The 20,911-nt window shown below is 39.0% G+C and overlaps 1 protein-coding gene and 1 long non-coding RNA gene across 3 annotated transcripts; both read right to left on the bottom strand.

Moving 5' to 3' along the window:
- Nucleotides 1-5,932: 5,932 nt before the first annotated feature.
- On the bottom strand, nucleotides 5,933-7,376 carry LOC112844861 (uncharacterized). 2 transcript variants are annotated; one of them, XR_003217614.1, is made up of 4 exons: nucleotides 7,187-7,376; nucleotides 6,900-7,016; nucleotides 6,680-6,783; nucleotides 5,933-6,575 (listed from the first exon to the last, which is right to left on the bottom strand). It is a non-coding gene; the product is annotated as an uncharacterized LOC112844861 (long non-coding RNA). The 2 variants fall into 2 exon arrangements; XR_003217613.1 differs by lacking the exon at nucleotides 7,187-7,376 and having other exon boundaries at nucleotides 6,900-7,045.
- A 913-nt stretch (nucleotides 7,377-8,289) lies between these two features.
- Nucleotides 8,290-18,745, bottom strand: LOC112844863 (uncharacterized). The gene is made up of 8 exons (XM_025904462.1): nucleotides 18,041-18,745; nucleotides 16,910-16,938; nucleotides 12,878-16,477; nucleotides 10,985-11,137; nucleotides 10,646-10,828; nucleotides 9,285-10,018; nucleotides 9,021-9,191; nucleotides 8,290-8,310 (listed from the first exon to the last, which is right to left on the bottom strand). Exons 3-8 carry the CDS (start codon nucleotides 15,666-15,668, stop codon nucleotides 8,290-8,292), a joined length of 4,053 nt encoding a protein of 1,350 aa, XP_025760247.1. The 5' UTR covers nucleotides 15,669-16,477; nucleotides 16,910-16,938; nucleotides 18,041-18,745.
- Nucleotides 18,746-20,911: the final 2,166 nt, after the last annotated feature.

Genomic DNA, 20,911 nt, shown 5'->3' with positions numbered 1-20,911 from the left:
ACTCGTTAAACACGCTTGTGGTTTTTACAGTCAAAAATATCACTTTCTACTTGTATTCTAAATTTTGTCTGAATTTAGATAAATTGTGCTGACACATGATGTCAAAATGAGATAATAACAGATTGGCAAGATAAACATTTTTTAAAGGTGAAATATGAGGCCAAATCAAAAGTAGTCGAAAACGGCCAGTTAACCGCAGGGGGTTAAAGGCTAAAATCAAAGTTGTCACCAAGTACTGTTTATATTTGTGTGTATTGCTACAGCTTTTTTAAGTATTAACTTGGTGCCTTTGGGTGAAATAATGGTAATATGAGGGACATATGGTCACAAAGAATAGCCACTTGTTTCTGTGCTACCAAAGTTCCCCGGCTTTCATTCAAAATGTGTTTATGGTCAGCACCGACACATTAAACTACTTAAATAGTCAGTGCTGTTCTCCATGCCTGTCTGACATGATGTTATTAGCACAAACACTTTAAAGGTGATCATTTAGGACTTCAACAATAATACAGACAGCAATGTAGCAATAAAACAGTTTTATTGGGAAATAACTTAGAAAACAAACAAACATCTTTCTCTGACACAGGAAAGAAGCATCAATATCTGATGAGAAGACTTATTTCTTTATTTTTTGTTTTTTGTTTTTTTCAACAGGAGAAGAATATCTCTCACAAGTTAATTTCTTCACATTTTCACATCTTAATTTTTAAGTGAAATGTGCATTTTGAGTTTATACACTATGTATATAAGGTGACCGTTTCCTTTTGCAATATTTTTGTGTGGTGAGTTCTTCTATGTCCTAACAAAAGGGGAACAAAGGTGTCTTTTCACATAGTCTTACTGAGGTGATGCAAATTGAAACATGCATTCTTTTCTTTTTGGGTGGTGGCGGGGGGTGGAAAAGCTTAAAAAGGGACCTTGAAAGTGCTTAAAAAGTGCTTGAATTTGACCGTGAAAAAAGCGTACGAACCCTGATGATCACTGAATGTTAGTCTCCACAATAATAAGCTAACACAAGCAAACACAGCATAATACATGAGTCAGAAAAATCAAAGAAAAGACAGCGTGATGTCCTGTATGGACAGGTGGAAGGAACCAAGTCCTCAGCTGAAACACTCGTGTTTGTCCACAGACAGGAAACACAGCAGGAAACAAAGAAGTGCAGCTCATGGATAACACACTTCCTGTCAGTCAGAATGAGGCTGGAGCCAAACACAGAAAGGTGTTTTTGTCCAGATGAGCCCAGAGAAGAAACACGAGTGTTCACAGACATCAGAAGCTCAGAGAGGTGAAACATGAGGTTGGAGTCCTCGTCAGCATTCAGAAGAGCTGCTGTGAAACCCTGAGTACTCATGACAGACTCTGATGGCACAAACACATCATGATTCAAACAGAAAGACAAACATGGAGCTCCTGATCCTCCTGCATGAGAACAAGCTGACATGAGCGCTGTGTCTGAGAGTGTCTCCCTGTCACAGTGACAAGAACACAGCTGCTGCTCACAGTCATTAAACTGACCTGAGGTCAGCTGCTAGGACGTCTCTGTGCTCCTTACATATGAACCATGTGACCTCACATCAGTGCTGTGGATGATGAAGCGAGACCATTCAACTGCAGATCAGACAACAAACGACGGAGGCTCCAGACAAGTGCAATCAAACGATGAGTTTATTGACAACGGAGAACAACCATCAGCATATGGCCTGTTTTGCTCTGACAAAAATACACTGGGTTCTGGTTTTATAGCATAGAGGATCACACCCCCACATACAGGTCAAATACAGTTCAAAAATACATTGTGTACAGTCATTGTTTACAGACAAGGGTACATCTTGTACATCTTAATAACTATAAACAGACATATAACTTCTCTTTTTGATAACACCTTCCTTTTAAGGTAATAACTTCAAGCTTCAGGGCCTCTAAGGGCTAATAATTGACCCTCGTCCTCAATCTCTAAGTAGACTGAATTGGTGCATGTCTTAAAAAGAAGCAGAAGACACTTGGGCCTTCGCTCAGGCCTGCTACTAGATTTATGTGTATTATAAGCATGCATGCAATTAACCTGCTATGTTCTCATCTTCCCTCAACATGTATCACCTGGACACTCTCACCAGTGAAGCTTAAAACCCTCTTGGATAGAACATCAACTCTAAACAAGCACAGATATGCAATGTGTATAAACTGATCATAACTACACCTGTAAATAGAAAGGTCAATGTGATGACAAACATTTTCAATGCAATATGAACCCTGTAAGAAATATTACTGTTAAAATAATACTCTAACACATGTTATTAATACATTCATCATAAGGCAGATTATATGATAGCAATAAAAGAATCTCTAAATCCCAACAATGACTGTAGTCATAGAAGAGTAGAGCTGTAGCAGGTGGTGTGAGGAGGAGGAGGAGGTGGTGTATTCTAGTTAACGCAGTACTGAAACACTCCAGCAGAGGGCGCTGTTAAGTCCTTATTGTAACACAGTTACTGTGTGCAGTTATACTTCATACATAATCTGCACTTATTTCAATCAGACATGCTGTCAGTAAATGATTGGTTTCTATTGATTCTACTTCCTGTTGACTAGTTTGATGACAGTGAAACAATCACAGCTGATTGTGTGATGATGTAAACTGTCACTGTTACATTCAGTGTGTGTGACATCATGTTAGTGCAGCTGATAACAGCCTGGTTATGATGCTGTTAGAAACACATGAACGTGTCCATAGATCAGTGTGTGTTTAACATGAGAGCTTCAGCCCTGCTGATGTGTTCAATAAAGACATGCAGGAAAACTGATGAGACTCTGAAATAACTCTTTATATTTATAATGTAACTCTGCATCAAAAGAACAGCAAAGGATCCCAGACAGTGAACAGGATTTATAAAGAGCTTATATATAAAGATATGACAGCTGTTTGACAAGTTGATCACTCTGTGTTTGGACCTGATCAGTCCAGCTGTTTACTTGAAATATGTTCATTTACCTGTTCTGTTATATTTATGTTCTTGTCTCTGTTGAAAAACAAATTTTAATGTCCCTCAGATTTTTCTCCCAGATGAATAAATATAAAAATGACACAAACTGACTGCAGCTACTTTTTGTCCTTTCTGTCAGAAACCTTCATGTGACTCATGAGAGACACGTTTCAGCTGTTTGTGACAGATCAGAGGCCAACAAGTCATTTATAACACTTTCCATCATTGTTTAGCACAAACACATGTTGACACAGCAGCGGGGCCGCAGTGAGAGTCAGAGCCAGGAGATAAAAACTCCTGTTTGACCACAGCCTCAGTTTGTTCCTGCACTTCAAACACTTCCTGTTGTTGACTGGGTGGAGTCAGGAAGCCAGCGAGGCCCTGCAGGACTGAGACTGCAGACTGGGACGTGCTCTGTGATGGAGATCAACAGCATCACTGACTGTTTCTGTGAGGACACCATCATCCCAGCAGGGCTGTTTCCCAACAACAAGCCCTGGATCATCAGAGACCTGAAGCTGCTGCTGAATGAAAGAAGAGGATCTTCAGGTCTGGAACAAGGACGAGCTGAGAGTGTTAATAACGTTACTAATGTTCAGTTACACTTTACTAGGTCACATCTGTGACACACGTCACTTAAATAAAGAAGGAAATATTGGCTCTGTTTTATCTGCTGGGCCCAAAAGTGACTCCCTGTATTTAAACTACTATGAATAACTTGTTGGTCTATAATATGTGAAACATGTGTCAAATGTCTCCATCATGAAAGATATCAGGTCATCTTGAGCCACAAAAACATTCCTATCATGAGGTAGAAGCTGGAATCAGTTTGTTGCAGAGGCACGTTTATATATCCCATATTTATCCAGTTAAAGTCACATTGAAATTCAAAAATGTCTTTTCAAGAGTCGTCTGTCCAAGAGGAGCAGAAACAGCAACAAATATAACAACAGTTATTTAAGGCTGTTTTAAATGGCCACAAAGGAGCAGATTGGTTATAATGCAGCTGCTTCAGAGGAATAAAGATGAAACACTGTTTTTATTTCATGTGTAACACCTTTCAACTAGAAAGTGCATTTTCTGAAGAAACTGCAGTGTGAATGCTTGAATCTGAATGTATGCACTGAAATGAATTAATTGCTGAATTATAAGTTAAAAATGTTGAATGAGCTGGAAAATACAGAGTTTTTAACCTGAAAACAAAAGTGCAGAACTTTTGAAAGCTGATGTTCACACAGAAGAAGTTGGAAAATAGCTGAAAAGTTTTTCAATAAAAATTAGAATGACCTAAGAAATGAGAAAAGAAAATTAAGAGTCAAAAAACCTCTGAATGAATAATAAAAGTTCATATTCTTTGAATAACTGAATGACTAAAATGTGATCCCTCCACTTGGATCCACACAGTTTAAAAAGTTTGTATCTATGCGCTTTGAAAGACACGATGTTGGAAAGAGAAGAACGATGGCGACGTTTTGAGGGTAAAATGATGGCTGTAGACCAAACACTGTGGACACAGCAGCAGTTGAAAGAGAAGTGTTTAAGATGAATCTTGGCAGAGTGAGAGAGAGCTCGTTAGGCAGGCAGGTGTGAGCCTGGTTGCTATAGTGACTGCACCCAATGGCTCCATACACACGCACACAGACATGCACCTCACTTTTGCTGCTTAAAATGAACAGAAAAGTCAGCCCCAAACAAATCGCTCCCAAATGAAAAGTACAGGTCCTATTGACGAAATTCTTTCACCGTGAGCGGCAGCAATGTCCAGTCTACCCAATTCTCAGTTTTCATGCCTGTGGAGTTTATTATATGGATGTGGTGACAGTGGAAAGACACCATGCTTAATTTTTTTGCTCCTCTCACTCTAGCAGTTGAGCTGTCTCACTCTAGCCCCAACATTCCGTCCCATACACACCCATTATAAACTCTGAAACGGCTGAAAAAACCTCATGAAACTTAAACTGGAACTGAAGAAAAAGTATAATAGATATTGAAAAGATAAATACAAGTTGAATAGTTGAATGTCTTGTCTTCGTTTCAAAGTTTGAATGGAGGCTCTATGTCAACGTATGTGGAAGTAATAAGAGTTTAAAAATGAGTAAGTTGAAGGAGGATTTGAAGGGTCTCCCCATTGAAATACATGCGAAATTTTTGTTGAAAAAAGTTGAATAAAATTAAAAATATAAATGTTAAAAATGAGAAAAATAGAAGCAGTCATGTCCAAAAGAAGAGGAATCCAACGGTGTTTGAATGGGTTTTCTAAGTTGAACGGTTTTGAAGGAATTTGCAATGTTTGCAATGTTTTAAGGTGTTAATAATCTGATCCTGTCATGTGTCTGTTCAACTTTAGTTTCTGGAAAAGACTCCATTCTTAAAGAACAAATTACAAAATAATAAACAAATAAAATTCAAATTAAAGTAGCTTTTTTTTGTTAAACACTTCACAGGAGAGTAAATAAAAATAACTAAATTAAATAACTAAATAAAAATAATAAGCAACATATGAAATACATGAAAATTCAACTTTTAAAACCACAATCCTGAACCTTTAAATTGTGTTGGTTTCTTAGAACATGGCTGAACAGCTGTTTCTATTGGTCTACTTAATCCACTGATCTGTCTACACATCTTTTTATTACTCATTCTTTTTTATGTTTTAATGTAAACAGTGTCCACACAGTGGTAAAAGAGAACTGTATAGAGATTTTTGAGTAAACTCAAATGAAAGCCTAAGGTGGTGACACAGTTTAACACATGTAAATAATTAAATAAACACATTAGTCCTTTTTGTGAACATGGATAAATAAGCATCATTAGTTTACAGCATTGTTCAGCCATGCCACTAAATGCTTTTTAACACAGTGTTTTAACCTGGGCTCAGACACTAAATTCAAAATTTAGTTAATCCCTGACTATGAGTTGTGTTTATGACTAATTATTATACACAAGGCTTTATCTATCTGAACTCTAAGGACACAAATATGAAAAAACCTATACTTACCAGCTGATACCCCACACTACACACTAGGTGTGCCATGTGACCTGAAACTTTGGTACAAACTCATCATAATCATTCTGTTAACACTGTTTTTTAACACTGTTTGTGTTGCTTTTCAGCAGTTTAAAATGTTTTAGATTGGATTACATGGAATGAATTTGAGTTCTCTTGGGGTTTTTTGTGTGTGTTTCGTTCTTAGCAGATTTTTTTTACATAATGTAGAATTTCAGTTACCACATTTCTGGTCATATGACATCCCAAGTGTCCACTTAAAACAATCGCCACAGTTAATTCAACATTAAAACAAAATAAAAATATGTTAAATAAATAAATTAAGGTTTGCTCTGTGATGAAATATTAAATAAGCATACATTGTACAGAGCATTAACAATGAAAAGAATCCTTCAGCCTGTTGATCAGAGAGACGCAGTCATTATGTCCATTTAAAACCTGTAATCAAAGAGCACAACGTTTCTGTGAAACTATAAAGTCCCATATGATCCTCATCATGTCCAGTGACTTCAGAGTGGATCCTCCCTGTCATCCGGCCAGTGTTTGATGTGTGGCAAGCAGCACAGAAGCAGGATAGCTGAGGACTTTAAAAGAAGAGCAGAAAACAGGAACATATGTAGTTGTAAATGTAAATATCAGTGATACTTGTCTTGTCAAAGGGAATAAAATAATGAAAATGTTAACTTACACACTCATTTAGGGAGGATCTTGACACTGCACAGAGGAGGCACAGTCAGTCTGACAATGATGGTGATCTCCAGGGATGTTTTCCTGCAGCAACATTCCTGCCGACTGGCCATATGATCCAGAGTAGTTGGTTTGTAAGGAACAGAAAGGTGTATATGTTAGGTAGTGTGCACTTAGAGCTGGTCCTAAGAAACAAACACATCCTGTAATAAACTGAATACCTTTAGTAGTGCTGCTGCAAATATAAAGCCCTTCTATCATGTGTGGTTTCAAAGAAGGTGTTTTGGAGGCGCAGTCACAGAAGCTGTGCAGTCTGTTCAGTCCTGAGTGTCTCAGCTCTGAAGGGGATGGATCACAGAGGGAAACACCTGAGTACAGACGTTAATATACACTCAAAATAACACTCCTAAGGTCAAGTGAAAACACAATTTAAACACTTTACAAATAATTAATACATGTTTTCATGGAAATAATGTCATTAACCCTTTTTGTTGTGAGTAAATCTCACCGACTGCTTGTGGGACAAGCTAGAAGGAAGACTTATCACAGAATCTCTCCTGTGCTCCAGATGTGAAGTCTCACGCTCGGATTGTACGGCGATGAAGATGGTGATGATGAAGCCTCTCTGATCTGTGGCATTACAGTTTCTGGCTGCTATGTGCTTCACACTGTTGGATTTTACACGTGAAGCTTGGAGAAGACACAGGAGGACTGTGTCTCTCTTAACAAAAAAAAAAAAAGAAAAAAAAAAGAAACCTAACAACCTCCCACTGCACCCCCCCATTCAACTCCCACCTACCCACTCCACTCAACTCCCCAGCCTCACACCATCCAATGTCTATACAAATGTAGGGTATCAGCTGGTAACAAAAAGCAAGTGTAACATATGTAGTACATATGTGACACTGCTGAAACATTTCTGGACAGAAATGTGCAGTTATCAGCCAGTGCATTTATCATCCCAGACCCAGACCCACCCTGATAAATGCACTGGCTGAAACATGATAAAAGCTCATAAAAATGTATGTTTCATCGAAAGATTTGTCCAAAAATATAATCATATACTTTTGAAAAAGTTTAAAGATTATAACAAAGCAAAATCAATAACATTTTTGTAAATAGTATTTCAAAATAGAGCCACAGATAAACTGGCTTAACTGTCATTATTGCTGTAATTAGGTTTTTCTTTTTCTTTTTTTTTCTTTTTTTAAAAAAGCAACCGTTAGTCTGTGTTGTTCTCTCAGAAACAATGAAGAAGCTGTTGAACATTTATGTGTTGTGTGGGCAATCCTCTGGTCCACCCTCCCTCCCTCCCAGCCACAGTGAGACTGGGGCAGCCTGGCAGGATTTTGAAGCCTGGCTGAAGAGAGGATATGCCTACACTGTTCGTTTTAAACTGGTATATTTGATTTTTCTGACATTCATAGATTACTGATTTTTAGATTTTCTGTGATAAATAAAATTGTCATCTTTTACTGATATCATTACTTAATTCATTTAATTGTATTTTATGTAAAAAATTCAAACATTATACTGCAATGCAGGGCGTTTTTTCTTAAGTCAACTTTTAAATATCACTCTACTTTCTTAAGTCATTCAAAAATATAGAAATTACTTACTGTAGTCAAAGATCTAGATCATGAATCATCACAGGACAATACACAGTATACAGGGTCATGGTAACTATAGTAGGTCTTCATGACTCCAGAATGGAGACATCGCTCTGGCTGAGAAATGAAAATGAGGTCAAGCAGTGTGTTCTTCTCTGTGGTAGGGGCAGTGATGACCTGTGCGTATCCCCTAGACTCAAACAGCTCCAGGATTGGTTTGTTTGCACTGGATAAAACATTCTCATTAAAATCACCACACACTATGATGGGATGACAGTCCATGATCTCTAATGAGTCTAATAGGCTTACCAGGTTTTTCAAGAATGGCCTCAGAGTGTAGTCTGGAGGTCTATACACAACTGCAATCAGAGCACTGACTGGTGCTTCAACCTTTAAAGCCAGAAATTCAAGGTCAGTTACATTATGGATGTACTGTTTTTCATGCACTTGAATGTTACTTTTCACATAAACAGCAACTCCACCACCACTTCTGTTTGCCATCTGGGGAAAGTTTGTGTAGGACAGGTGTCTGTTGCGTTTAAACAAATTATAATTTTCCAAGTGGAGACTCTTTGCGACAAAAGAGCCCCGCAGGTGTGTTTCTGTTAGGCACAAAACATCTGCTAGACACAATTCATGGTGACTCTTGATGTCATTAATGTGAGCTGGCAGTCCCTCTGTATTATGATGAACAATGGTGAAAACGTCTGACCTGCTCAGTGTTTGCCTCACGTGTAGAAGAGGCATCATGTCATCAAGGTTGGCTTGTCTCATGTTCTCAAGTGCTGCAGTGATTTCTGGGTTAGTGAATATTTTTTTCCCCTCCATATCAAGAAGATACAGTCCACTGAGAGACGTCACTCTACTGAGAGCTACGTAGGCCATGCCGGGCTCAAAAATGCTCTTAAGAGAGACAACAGCTGATGTGGTTGTCATACCCTGTACCTTATGTATTGTACATGCAAAGGCCAGCTTCACTGGGAACTGTCTTCGTACCACTCCTTTCTGCTTTAGATTCTCCTCTGCTCTCTCAATGTACACCATGTCGTCTGCTGGTGTGCGGTTATTCTTTCCAGATGTCTCATTATCCATTTTAAGTCCAAGCTTGATGATGTGTTGGTCATTTTCAGAGTAAATTACTCGAAGTAATTTTCCAAAAGCTCCATTAACCAAACCATTTTGTATGTCAGTGTTTCTGGTGAGCATGACACGAGCTCCTTCTGCAACTTTCAGTGTGTCTGGTAACTCATTTTTACCTCCTTTGAATGGTCTGTCTTGAAGTGCCATTCTGCCAGTTCTAGGATCTTTTCTATAATCATCTGCATGGATGTCAATGATATGAGTATTGAGCAGAGCCAGCGTTGCAGAGTTGTGTGCATCCACTTCTTTATTAGTTGCAAAAATGTGCAACGCATCAGTCGGACAAAGGGCTGGTTCAGTTATGGCCTGTGACAACAAATTTCTATCTGCTTCGCAAAGCTCATCCAACTTTCCTTTCACACGAATTCTGTTCAGCATCTCAGCAAAGACAACATCATCTTTCTGACGCATAATCTCAGTCAGAGTGATCATCTGAAAATGCTCCCGCCACAGGTCGATCTCGGACGGGTCGTGCACACAGAGAGGTTTAGACTGTCGCACTGGGGGTAGCTGATAGAAGTCTCCAACAGCAATGACTGACATGCCTCCAAAGGGTCTCCGACTCCCTTTGATCTGTTTGAGTCTTGCATCTACATATGCAAAGAGATGTCTTGACACCATAGACACTTCGTCAATGACGATTATTTCAGCATTCAAAAGTTCTGATCTGACTTCATCCAGCTGATTGCCAAGTCCCTGAATGGGAGGTTTTAAGCTTCTCGGGAGCTTGAGAAGAGAATGCAGAGTTGTTCCAGATATGTTAAATGCTGCAGTCCCAGTGAAAGCAGTTAACAGGACAGTGGGTTTTGATATATCAACGTCGTCTGAATGTCTGGGCACTTTGCTCAGTATCTTAGATGCTTCTGAGTAGATGCATTTGATAAGATGTGATTTTCCTGTTCCAGCACCACCATTAATATAAAAGAAAAACTGCTCTGGATTTAGAGCACAGACTCTTTTAATGCACCAGTCTCTAACTGCATAAAATATGCAGGCTTGCTTCTTATTCAGATTCTGAAACATCTGACGTAACAATGTGGGATCAATAGCAGGGGGTTCCCTGATGGCTCTGACTTCTGTTGAAGCATCAGCCTGACGACTGTAGTCGGGCACATCTTCCTGTTCATTTTCATTGTCTCGCTCTCTTTCTTGTTCAACAAGTGGCAACCTTACGAGATCTGATTCAGGTGCCAGATTACACCATTCATCAGTCACACCTCTGTTCTGCTCATATTCCTCAACAGCGCTCTCGATCTCCTCACTGTTTTTCTCATATTTCTCTCTGTTTCTTTTGACAATGTGTTGCACGTATTCAAGACGGTCAGTACCTGGTAGCTGTACACAGCCAGCACCATAGAAAGCCTGATAGGTTGGCAAAGATGGCGTTTTCAGTTCGTGGTCTGAACGATGAGGAAGGTACAGTTTAAGCAGTCTTCCGTAATATTGCTCTGGATGTTTTTCTTGTGAGCAGCGGTGAAATCTGATGATAGCAGGCTTATCGTTTTTGCGCCTTTGCACAAATCCCATCTCATTGAGAAGGGGCAAAACATCTTTACCTTTTGTCTGTTGGCCATAGACAATCCTGCAAGTAGCAGCAAAGTCTGCCATGCACATCTCCTCATACTCTGGTGTTTCAGGTCTGGCTTTGTATTTGTCATTCAAAGATGTCATCCAAACATTGGAAGACTCAGGTGTTGTGTTGTCCAGAACTGACAGGGGACGACTCATTTTCACAGGATTATCATCAGTTGGTATGAATATTACAGCACGTGAACATTGCTTCATGTGAAGACCACATGCACGAGCAACACACTCCTGTGCACTGATCTCTCGCTTCTTTGAATATGCCTGCATGACGGCTCTCATTTCATCGCACTCATTTACACTGTCCTTATGGGAGTTCTCAATGACAGTTTTCAGGTACTCAGATAGCCCGCCCTCTTTTTTTGATATATATTTCATTAAATAATTTGCTGCGGCGAAAGCATCTAGAACAAAGCTTATGTCGATATTACTGTTCCAGGCTTCAAGCAGATGTGGATTATAGCCGTTTATCCAAGAGTCTTTTGGATCACGCTTTAGTATGATCGTACTCCTCGTGTTCATTTTATTCAGGTATCGCTCATATTCTGCATGCGTCAACTTGCATCTTGCCAAGAGCTGCTCTAAACTCATGGAAGCAGTTTCAGGTTCATTCAGCAGCTGGTTCAGTGGTCTGAGCTTGTTCTTTGCTGTTTCTACCTCCAGTTCATCATCCTCACTGGGTCTTGTGATCATTGTCTCATTGCAGGGTGGTTTAGGAAAACCAAAACGGCACCCGGAGCTTAAACTCCTAAAGCACGTCTTTGTGTGGTTCTTACTGTGTTTTTGCACTTCTGTTACTTTCTTGTACAGTTCAGGTTGTGTATGTGGATCAGGCAGCTGAGCTGTGATGTATTTGTTTATAAAATCAACAACAGTTTGCTCATCATCCTCCTCAAACACAGGAGCACCTTCTACCCACAGGAGACAGTGTATGTGTGGGCTTCCTCTGTGCTGAAACTCGACTCTGTAAAAGTAGTCAATAACTTTGCCAAGTGGCTCTGCAGGAGATAAGAGTAAATCTCTGAATAATGCTTCAACTCTCTTGTCAAACATGCGCATTGTTGTTACAGGATTGCTTCTCAGGATGTCACACTTTGCTGACCAGTCGAGACCTTCAAAATTCACTTGTTCACCTTGCTGCCTTGTTATTGCCTCAATCACTTCAGGCCAGCGCATTTCAGCAGCTGAAAATGTGCAAAAGAACGTGGGAGTTCCCAACTGTCTGATCATGGCAAAAAGATCTCTTGTTGTTTTCTCCCAATAGGCTGGGGTTCCTCTCAGAGGCTGCATGAATCTCACTGCGTCTTTATTTCGCACCAGTTTCTCCACCTCATGTTTATCTTGTAACATGCCTGAGGTTATTTTTCTCCCATCTCTGGTCAGAGGCTTTGCCTTCCTTAACTGTATTGTCATGCTGGAAGTAGCCAAGTGTATTTCAGTCACAAACTGTGCAAAGAACAAATAGTTTGTGTCTTTGGCAAAACGATCATCAATGCAGAAAAGCCTTGATTTGAAATATCCACTGGGGGATACTTTGATCAGCCTTCTTTCATCAAGTGTGTTTTGGCCTGTAGGAAACTGCACAGGGAAGGCCATGGCCTCCAGTTTAGGTGTTTTGAAAAAACTTATTGGATTGTTTCTCTCTGCAGGAGCAACAGAGTAGATTCCTTCACTGAAACATAATATCTCCTCAGCCACATCAGGGGGCTGCAAACAGGACTCGAGTGCAAAACCACCATTAGTCAGTCCATCTGCTTGGTCTGAATCATCTCTCATCTGCTCATGTGGTTGTTCACCATCACAGGGTAACATGTCAATATTCTGTTCATTTTTATTTTGTGCTTCACTCAGTGCATTTTTCTCACAGCTGTCAATTTCCATTAAATCAGCCTCATCATAATCGTCCTCATTCATTTTTTCATCATCATCCTCATCTTCATCAGGAAGTGTTGGATCACACAGCTCAGCATCATCTCTGATGCTCACATCCTTATACTGTGGATGAATCTGCTTGAGTTTATGCAGTGCTTGCACAAGTTTAGACCAGCTTACAGTCTGAAACAGCTGATGACCTTTGTAAGACAAGCGTCTCTTCAGTTTTACTCTCATGACCTGAGAATTAATTCTCAATCGAGGTAGTGCTTCAACAGTTTCCTGTACCTCTGATGAGACACAGACCACATTTCCTCTAATTGCTCTCTGTCTGCCTTTGGGAAGAGGAATGATCTTTGCAAATGGTATGCATTTGGCTATGAGATGTCTCTCCAGTATGTTGAGATCAGACAGTTCAGGTGGAATATCAGCAAGCTCCAGTTTATTGGCAGCAGCAAGTGCTGGCATGGATCCATTTTTAAGATGATTGTGGCAGGTGTGACAAATCCACTCTCTCTTTCTCTCATCAGGCACATTGCACTGCTCATTTCTGCAGTTTTCATCACAAAGATGAACAAACCTTCCTGTCAAACATGTTGCAACCACATGTGGGTTTTTCACATATTTTGACCTTGTACAGGGTCGCACTTGGTTTGGAAATGAAGCCTTGAAACATACAGTACATGGGTATGATGGTCCAACTTTGATTTGTGATTTGAACATAGATATGGCCTCATTGATCACACTGTTGTCACTCTCATGGGTTTGTCTGTTCACCCATCTGTATTTCCTTTTTATTTTCATGGCACATCTCATGTTGTGCATAATCCTGAATGCAAGATTACTTTGATACCTGTCTCGCATTAGTTGTTTCATCAGTTGTTTGTGTCTTCGTCTGAATGCATTGTCACGTGCATAACGCTGAGTAACTCGAGATCTCTGTCTCTCTCTGAATTCTGGGCTTTCTCGATACCTTTTAGTGATGTAGTTTTTTTGTTTTTGTCTAAATTCAGCATTTTCATTATAACGTCTTTTAACATATTGTTGTTGTTTCTGTCTAACTGTAGCATTTTCAGAAAAATGTCTCTTAATATATTCTTTTTGTTTGTGTCTAAATTCAGCATTGTCATAATAACGTCTTTTAATATATTGTTGTTTTTTCTGCCTGAATTCATCATTCTCACAGTAACGTCTTTTCATATACTGTTGTTGTTTCCGTTTAACTTCAGGGTTGTTTTTATATGCCTTGCTTGTGCAAGATTTTTTCTTTTCTTGGTAATCTTTGTTTGAAGCATACTTCTGTCGTTCTTTCCTTTTTTGGTTTTCTTTTCTCTGATTTCTTGGTTTGTCTGATGTCATTAATCTTCTTTTCATTTTGCGCCTTTGGTGTTTAGTAACTTTTGTCATGTTACAGATTTTTTGTAAAACTGTATCAGAAAGATCACAGGCAGCACCATTTTTTATTGCAGCATTTGATTGACATGAAAAAGCATCATTTGATAAAAGGAAATTAAATTGACTGGATTGGTCTTCAGTTGGTATATTAGTAAATTCATTCTCATGAGCTTCATGTGATGTGAACTCAGTCATGTAGACTTCTTGTTGTTTCACCAGTGGTGTACAAACAGACATTGGAGAGACCTCAGTAAGATCAGTGGTTGTGTTTCTCCTTGGAGTAGAGGGGTTTGCTTCATGAACAGTTGTGTCAGAGTGAGTAGATGCCACAGCAGTGGCAGCTGTTGGTCTGCAGACTGTGTCTGTGATAGTATCACTCAGGTTGACTGTGCTCATACTGTAAAACTGCACAGGCTTCAGCTCATAGTTACAAGAAGGTGATATCTCCATCATTTCATAAGAATCTTGGATCCTCTTAATCATGTCACTGAGGAGTGTGAATTTCAGCATCACTGCTGTACCATGATTACGTGGCAGTAGTGGTAGAGGAAGACCACTGGGTGTTCTGGAGTGTGGATCAAAGAAACCATATTTGCCTGATGTGGATCTGAACACTGCGATACACAATCCACTCATAATCAGTAAGGCATACTGCACATCTGATAACAGGCAGCTCAGTCCTGCTTCTAAGCTGAGAAAGGTATCTACTGCTTCTTCTGAAGGTTCGTCAAATGTTCCATACCGGGAAGGCTGTGTCATATCGACATAATATATAGACCTGCGAGCATCAACTTTATCTGGCAGCTCATCGGTTGCCAAATGAATATTTTTAGGAAATCTTTTCTTGGCCTCTTTGTACATCACATCACCTTTATCCAAGACCAGATTAAGGTCAGCTGTAGTCATGTTTTCATTCTCATGAAGGAATGCAAGAAATGTGAGTGAGTTACATGTGCACTGCTTGTTTCTGGAGTCTCCATATTTAGGATGAGCCTGGCTGTGAGATGCACAGACATATGTAACAGAGGGCTGGTTTTCAAGGTTCACTCTTTCTGCATGAGATGGTCCTGCCACATCACTGTGACAGCCTCTTTTCAAAAAATCAGCATAACCCACCTGTGGGGCACTTGACACCTCATGTTGTTCATTAAATTCAAGCTGCAGTCCACTCTTTACAGCATCAGCATAGGATACCTGTTGTACATGTGCAGGAATATGTTGACCCGCCTGTTTGACACTGTCAGCATTGGTCTTTGTAGACACACTGTCTTCTGCAGAGCTCTGAGGAAAATCAAACTCAGCTTGTTCACATATTGGTACACTGTGAAACTCATGGAACTTCTTCCAGTGTTGTTTTGCAGCTTGTGACTTTTTCTGCTTCTTTGGCATTTTCACACACCTGTGTTTCTTAGTCTTTAGAAAATATGTTCACAAAATAAGAGTGGTACACACCAGGAGATGTTGTCTTTGTTTTTATATTTCAGTTTTTATTTTTCTGAAACAGTTGTCTCTTCTTTTCACAGTTTGTTCTTCAGTCGAGAGAATATTATGCACTCTCTTTATTGGCTTGGCACAACTTAGAAGCAAGCCCAGAATGAAAAACAGGTAGAGAGAAAATTTAGAAGAGAGAACAGACAGAACAGGAGAGACACGGCTGGGAAATCACAATCAAACCGTGAATTAGAGTTTTCTTTGTTTGTTCAGTTTGTTCTCAGGTAGAGGCAATATATGCACTCTTTATTGCTTTAATGGCTTGGCATTTTTCAGCAGCAAGCCAAGAGTGAAAAACAGGTAGAGAGAAAATTTAGCAGAGAGAACAGGCAGAGCAGGAAAGACACGGCTTGGAAATCAAACCGTAGAGTTTTCTTTGTTTGTTCAGTTTGTTCATAGGTTGAGGCAAAATATGCACTCTTTATTGCTTTATTGGCTTGTGCATTTCTCAGCAGCAAGCCAAAGAGTGAAAAACAGGTAGAGAGAAAATTTAGCAGAGAGAACAGGCAGAGCAGGAGAGACACGGCTTTGAAATCAAACCGCAATAAGATTCTTGGTTTGGCAAAATTTCTCACAAACCACAGGGTGAAATACAGATGGAAAGAAGGCAGAGACAACAGGTGGAGTAGGACAGAGGATAGAGGGGTTGGGGGGTTGGGATGTGAGAGAGAAGACTGGAGATCTGGTCCTTGTTCTTCTTCTGCACACTGTGAACAAAAAACAAGAAAAAAATAATAATTTTATTAAAATGATATCACATGGTAATTGTTTGAACTAATTGTGACTACTGAAAAAGGACAAAACAAATATTCAAGCTAAACTGTTGTTGGCTGCCATGTGCAAAAAGTTGCATAATTGGGCACTTTTTAAAAGAATAAATATTTAATTAAATTCAGCAATAATATTTTTAAATACAAATATGATTGAGTGAATCATTAACTAATCACATGTAGTGTGACTACAAAAATGTACGAAAAAAATATTTTAGCCCAATTGTTAAGCTGCACTTATGTGTATTTATTATAAAATTGTGTTTAAAAGGTCTAGCATAAAGTTTGAACCCATCACTTTACAGCTTACATTAGTCAGATTATTTTTTTTATTTTGGTCTACTTCTCTTACAGTATGTGCACACCTACCAGGCAAAGCACAGGGGTCAGTCAAGTTCCTGAAAGTGTAAGACGAGAAATAATAAGTTAGTTGTCTGTACAGTGTTATCAGACTAACAGAAATACAAAACCCACACGACATGATACACTGAACTTATAGTCAGCAGGGTAATTATAGAGTAATATAGCACACCAGCTGATACAGCAGCCATTTTATAATTCAAACTAATTAACTGAAGTATTTCCATTTCTGTAAGGCTACTGTTAGACTTTTACTAGCCTAAGCATTTCTGCTAGCGTTAGCACTTCAGTTAGTGTTAGCACTGCTGCTAGCGCTAGCACTCTTACTGTTAAAACTGAGCCACAATGGCAATAATAAAGCTCATTTGTTACTGTTGTCTCACTGACCGCCAATAAATATCACAGGAATATCACGGGTATATTCTTTTTGTCAGTTAACAACTGCTAAGGCTAGTGTTAGCACTATAGCTAGCGTTAGCATTGTTGCTAGCATTAGCATTGAAATTAGCATTAGCATTGAAGCTAGCGTTAGCATTGCTGTTAACAGCAAAAGTCATAAAGCACTCTTACTGTTAAAACTAAGCCACAATGGCAATAATAAAGCTCATTTGTTACTTTTGTCTCACTGACCGCCAATAAATATCACAGGAATATCACAGCAATATTCTTTTTGTCAGTTATCAACTGCTAAGGCTAGTGTTAGCACTATAGCTAGCGTTAGCATTGTTGCTAGCATTAGCATTGAAGCTAGCGTTAGCACTGCTGCTAACAGCAAAAGTCATAAAGCACTCTTACTGTTAAAACTAAGCCACAATGGCAATAATAAAGCTCTTTTGTTACTTTTGTCTCACTGACCGCCAATAAATATCACAGGAATATCACAGGAATATTCTTTTTGTCAGTTAACAACTGCTAAGGCTAGCGTTAGCATTATTGCTAGCATTAGCATTGAAGCTAGCGTTAGCACTGCTGCTAACAACAAAACGTCATAAACCTATATAAATGATAGCGAAGGTTATTCTTTTTTTCTTTCTTTATTCTTTGAACTCTGTTAGACTTGATATGCGAGTTTAAATGTCAAACATGTATTTTTACCATCATAAAAATGAAACCGTGCAGTACTCAGTATACTGTACTTACCACAGCAAAGAGCAAAGCGGAATGACGACAGTTGGTCCAGTGATGGGTTAAAAACTGATGAGGCGTTCAGGTGGTGCTTGGAAATTTGACCATCAGTTTGAACAGCAATAATGAGCATATACATGTCTGTGTGTTGGTCTGTGTGTGTGAGACATAGAGAGATAGAGGGAAAAAATACACTAGACTCATCAGTGTACAAATTGGTACTTTTTGCCCGAGTATAAGCGAATGAGTGACATACAGAAAAATAGGGCAACTGGCATTACATGAGCAAATAAAAAGTATTTCATCTTGAACTGTTTTGTGGGTTTTATTTTAAGACTACTTTAAGTGTGTTAGTGGGGAGATAAACTAGACTATAAACAGAGACATTAAATGAGATTAGATTAGTTAAACGTTAGTTAAAATGTGGGAAAATCAACTAGAGACAGGTAGATGCTGTGAGCTTTAATTATCCAGTGAGAAAAGATGATTTTAAAGTCATCAACTGACTCCAACTGCCCAGATCTGAAAAACCTGTGTACAGAAGACAAGTCCACCACTAAACAATAAGCTTGAATTTAAAAGGCCAATCACAATGCTCTACTTAGTTGGCATATACTAACTACTATTGTACCTATTGAAAAAGCTAATCTTACTACAACTACTTAGATGCAGCAGACATTTTTAGGTTCAACCTTGGCACAGTGAGAGAGAGCTCATTAGGCAGGCAGGTGTGAGCCTGGTTGCTATAGTGACTGCACCCAATGGCTCCATACACACGCACAGACATGCACCTCACTTTTGCTGCTTAAAATGAACAGAAAAGTCAGGCCGAAACAAATCGTTCCCAAATGAAAAGTACAAGTCGTATTGATGAAATTCTTTCACCGTGAGCGACAGCAATGTCTAGTCTACTGAATTCTCAGTTTTCATGCCTGTGGAGTTTATTATATGGACGTGGTGCAGTGGAAAGACACCATGCTCTTCTGATTTTCAAACGAACCTTCTGAGCCATTTTAACATTAGAGTCTATGGAAGAGTTGGAGGGAGGAGGCTGTGCATTGGTGACATTTATGAATGAACCATAACACCTAGTACAATAGTAAACACATTGGATGAAAGAGGACAGCGATGGCTACGTTTTGGGGGTAAAATCATACCTGTAGAGCAAACGCTGCGGACACAGCAGCAGTTTTAAAAAATATTTTAAGATTAATTTTTTTGCTCCTCTCACTCTAGCAGTTGAGCTGTCTCACTCTAGCCCCAACATTCCGTCCCATACACACCCATTATAAACTCTGAAATGGCTGAAAAAACATCATGAAACTTAAACTGGAACTGAAGAAAAAGTATAACAGATATTGAAAAGATAAATACAAGTTGAATAATTGAATGTCTTGTCTTCGTTTTAAAGTTTGAATGGTGGTTCTATGTTAACGTATGTGGAAGTAGATACAGTTTAAAGAGGAGTAAGTTGAATGAGGATTTGAAGGGTCTCCCCATTGAAATACATGGGAAATTTTTGTTGAAAAAAGTTGAATAAAATTAAAAATATAAATGTTATAAATGAGAAAAACAGAAGCAGTCATGTCCTAAAGAAGAGGAATCTAACGGTGTTTGAATGGTTTTTCTAAGTTGAACGGTTTTGAAGGAGTTAGATGCCAAAAAACGTACGGAATATGGAATAATAGATAATAAGAAAGACTAGAAAGTGCATTTTCTGAAGAAACTGCAGTGTGAATGCTTGAATCTGAATGTATGCACTGAAATGAATTAATTGCTGAATTTTAAGTTAAAAATAAAAATGTTGAATGAGCTGGAAAATACAGAGTTTTTAACCTGAAAACAAAAGTGCTGAACTTTTGAAAGCTGATGTTCACACAGAATAAGTTGGAAAATAGCTGAAAAGTTTTTAAATTAAAATTTGGAAAACCTAAGAAATGAGAACAGAAAATTTAGAGTCATAAAACATCTGAATGAATATTTAAAGTTCATATTCTTTTAATCACTGAATGACTAAAATGTGATCCCTCCACTTGGATCCACACAGTTTAAAAACTTTACATCTCTGAGCTTTGAAAGACACAGTGTTGGAAAGAGAACAATGATGGCGACGTTTTGAGGGTAAAATGATGGCTGTAGAGCAAACACTGTGGACACAGCAGCAGTTGAAAGAGAAGTGTTTAAGATGAATCTTGGCACAGTGAGAGACAGAACTCGTTAGGCAGGCAGGTGTGAGCCTGGTTGCTATAGTGACTGCACCCATTGGCTCCATACACACGCACACAGACATGCACCTCACTTTTGCTGCTTAAAATGAACAGAAAAGTCAGGCCCAAACAAATCGCTCCCTAATGAAAAGTACAGGTCCTATTGACAAAATTCTTTCACCGTGAGCAGCAGCAATGTCCAGTCTACCTAATTCTCAATTTTCATGCCTGAGGAGTTTATTATATGGACGTGGTGACAGTGTAAAAACACCATGCTCTTCTGATTTTCAAACGAACCTTCTGAGCCATTTTAACATTAGAGTCTATGGAGGAGTTGGAGGGAGGAGGCTGTGCTTTGGTGACATTTATGAAAGAACCATAACACCTAGTACAATAGTAAACACATTGGATGAAAGAGGACAGCGATGGCTACGTTTTGAGGGTAAAATCAGACCTGTAGGGCAAACGCTGCGGACACAGCAGCAGTTTTAAAAAAGATTTTAAGATTAATTTTTTTGCTCCTCTCACTCTAGCAGTTCAGCTGTCTCACTCTAGCCCCAACATTCCGTCCCATACACACCCATTATAAACTCTGAAACGGCTGAAAAAACATCATGAAACTTAAACTGGAACTGAAGAAAAAGTATAATAGATATTGAAAAGATAAATACAAGTTGAA

The sequence above is a fragment of the Oreochromis niloticus genome, unplaced genomic scaffold, assembly GCF_001858045.2.
Source record: "Oreochromis niloticus isolate F11D_XX unplaced genomic scaffold, O_niloticus_UMD_NMBU tig00001756_pilon, whole genome shotgun sequence".
Classification (NCBI taxonomy): domain Eukaryota; kingdom Metazoa; phylum Chordata; class Actinopteri; order Cichliformes; family Cichlidae; genus Oreochromis; species Oreochromis niloticus.
Note: the sequence above shows the minus strand (reverse complement) of the source record. Positions and strands in the feature narration are given on the sequence as shown.

Excerpts from the sequence above, each read along its gene's own strand:
- LOC112844863 (XM_025904462.1), bottom strand. The coding sequence starts at position 15,668 with ATGCCAAAGAAGCAGAAAAAGTCACAAGCTGCAAAACAACACTGGAAG. Across the intron at positions 9,192-9,284 it reads ATCTAAAGCAGAAAGGAGTG|AGCATTTTTGAGCCCGGCAT; the intron begins GTACGAAGACAG and ends GTCTCTCTTAAG. Across the intron at positions 8,311-9,020 it reads ACATGATGCCTCTTCTACAC|ATCTTTGACTACAGTAAGTA; the intron begins GTGAGGCAAACA and ends TTCATGATCTAG.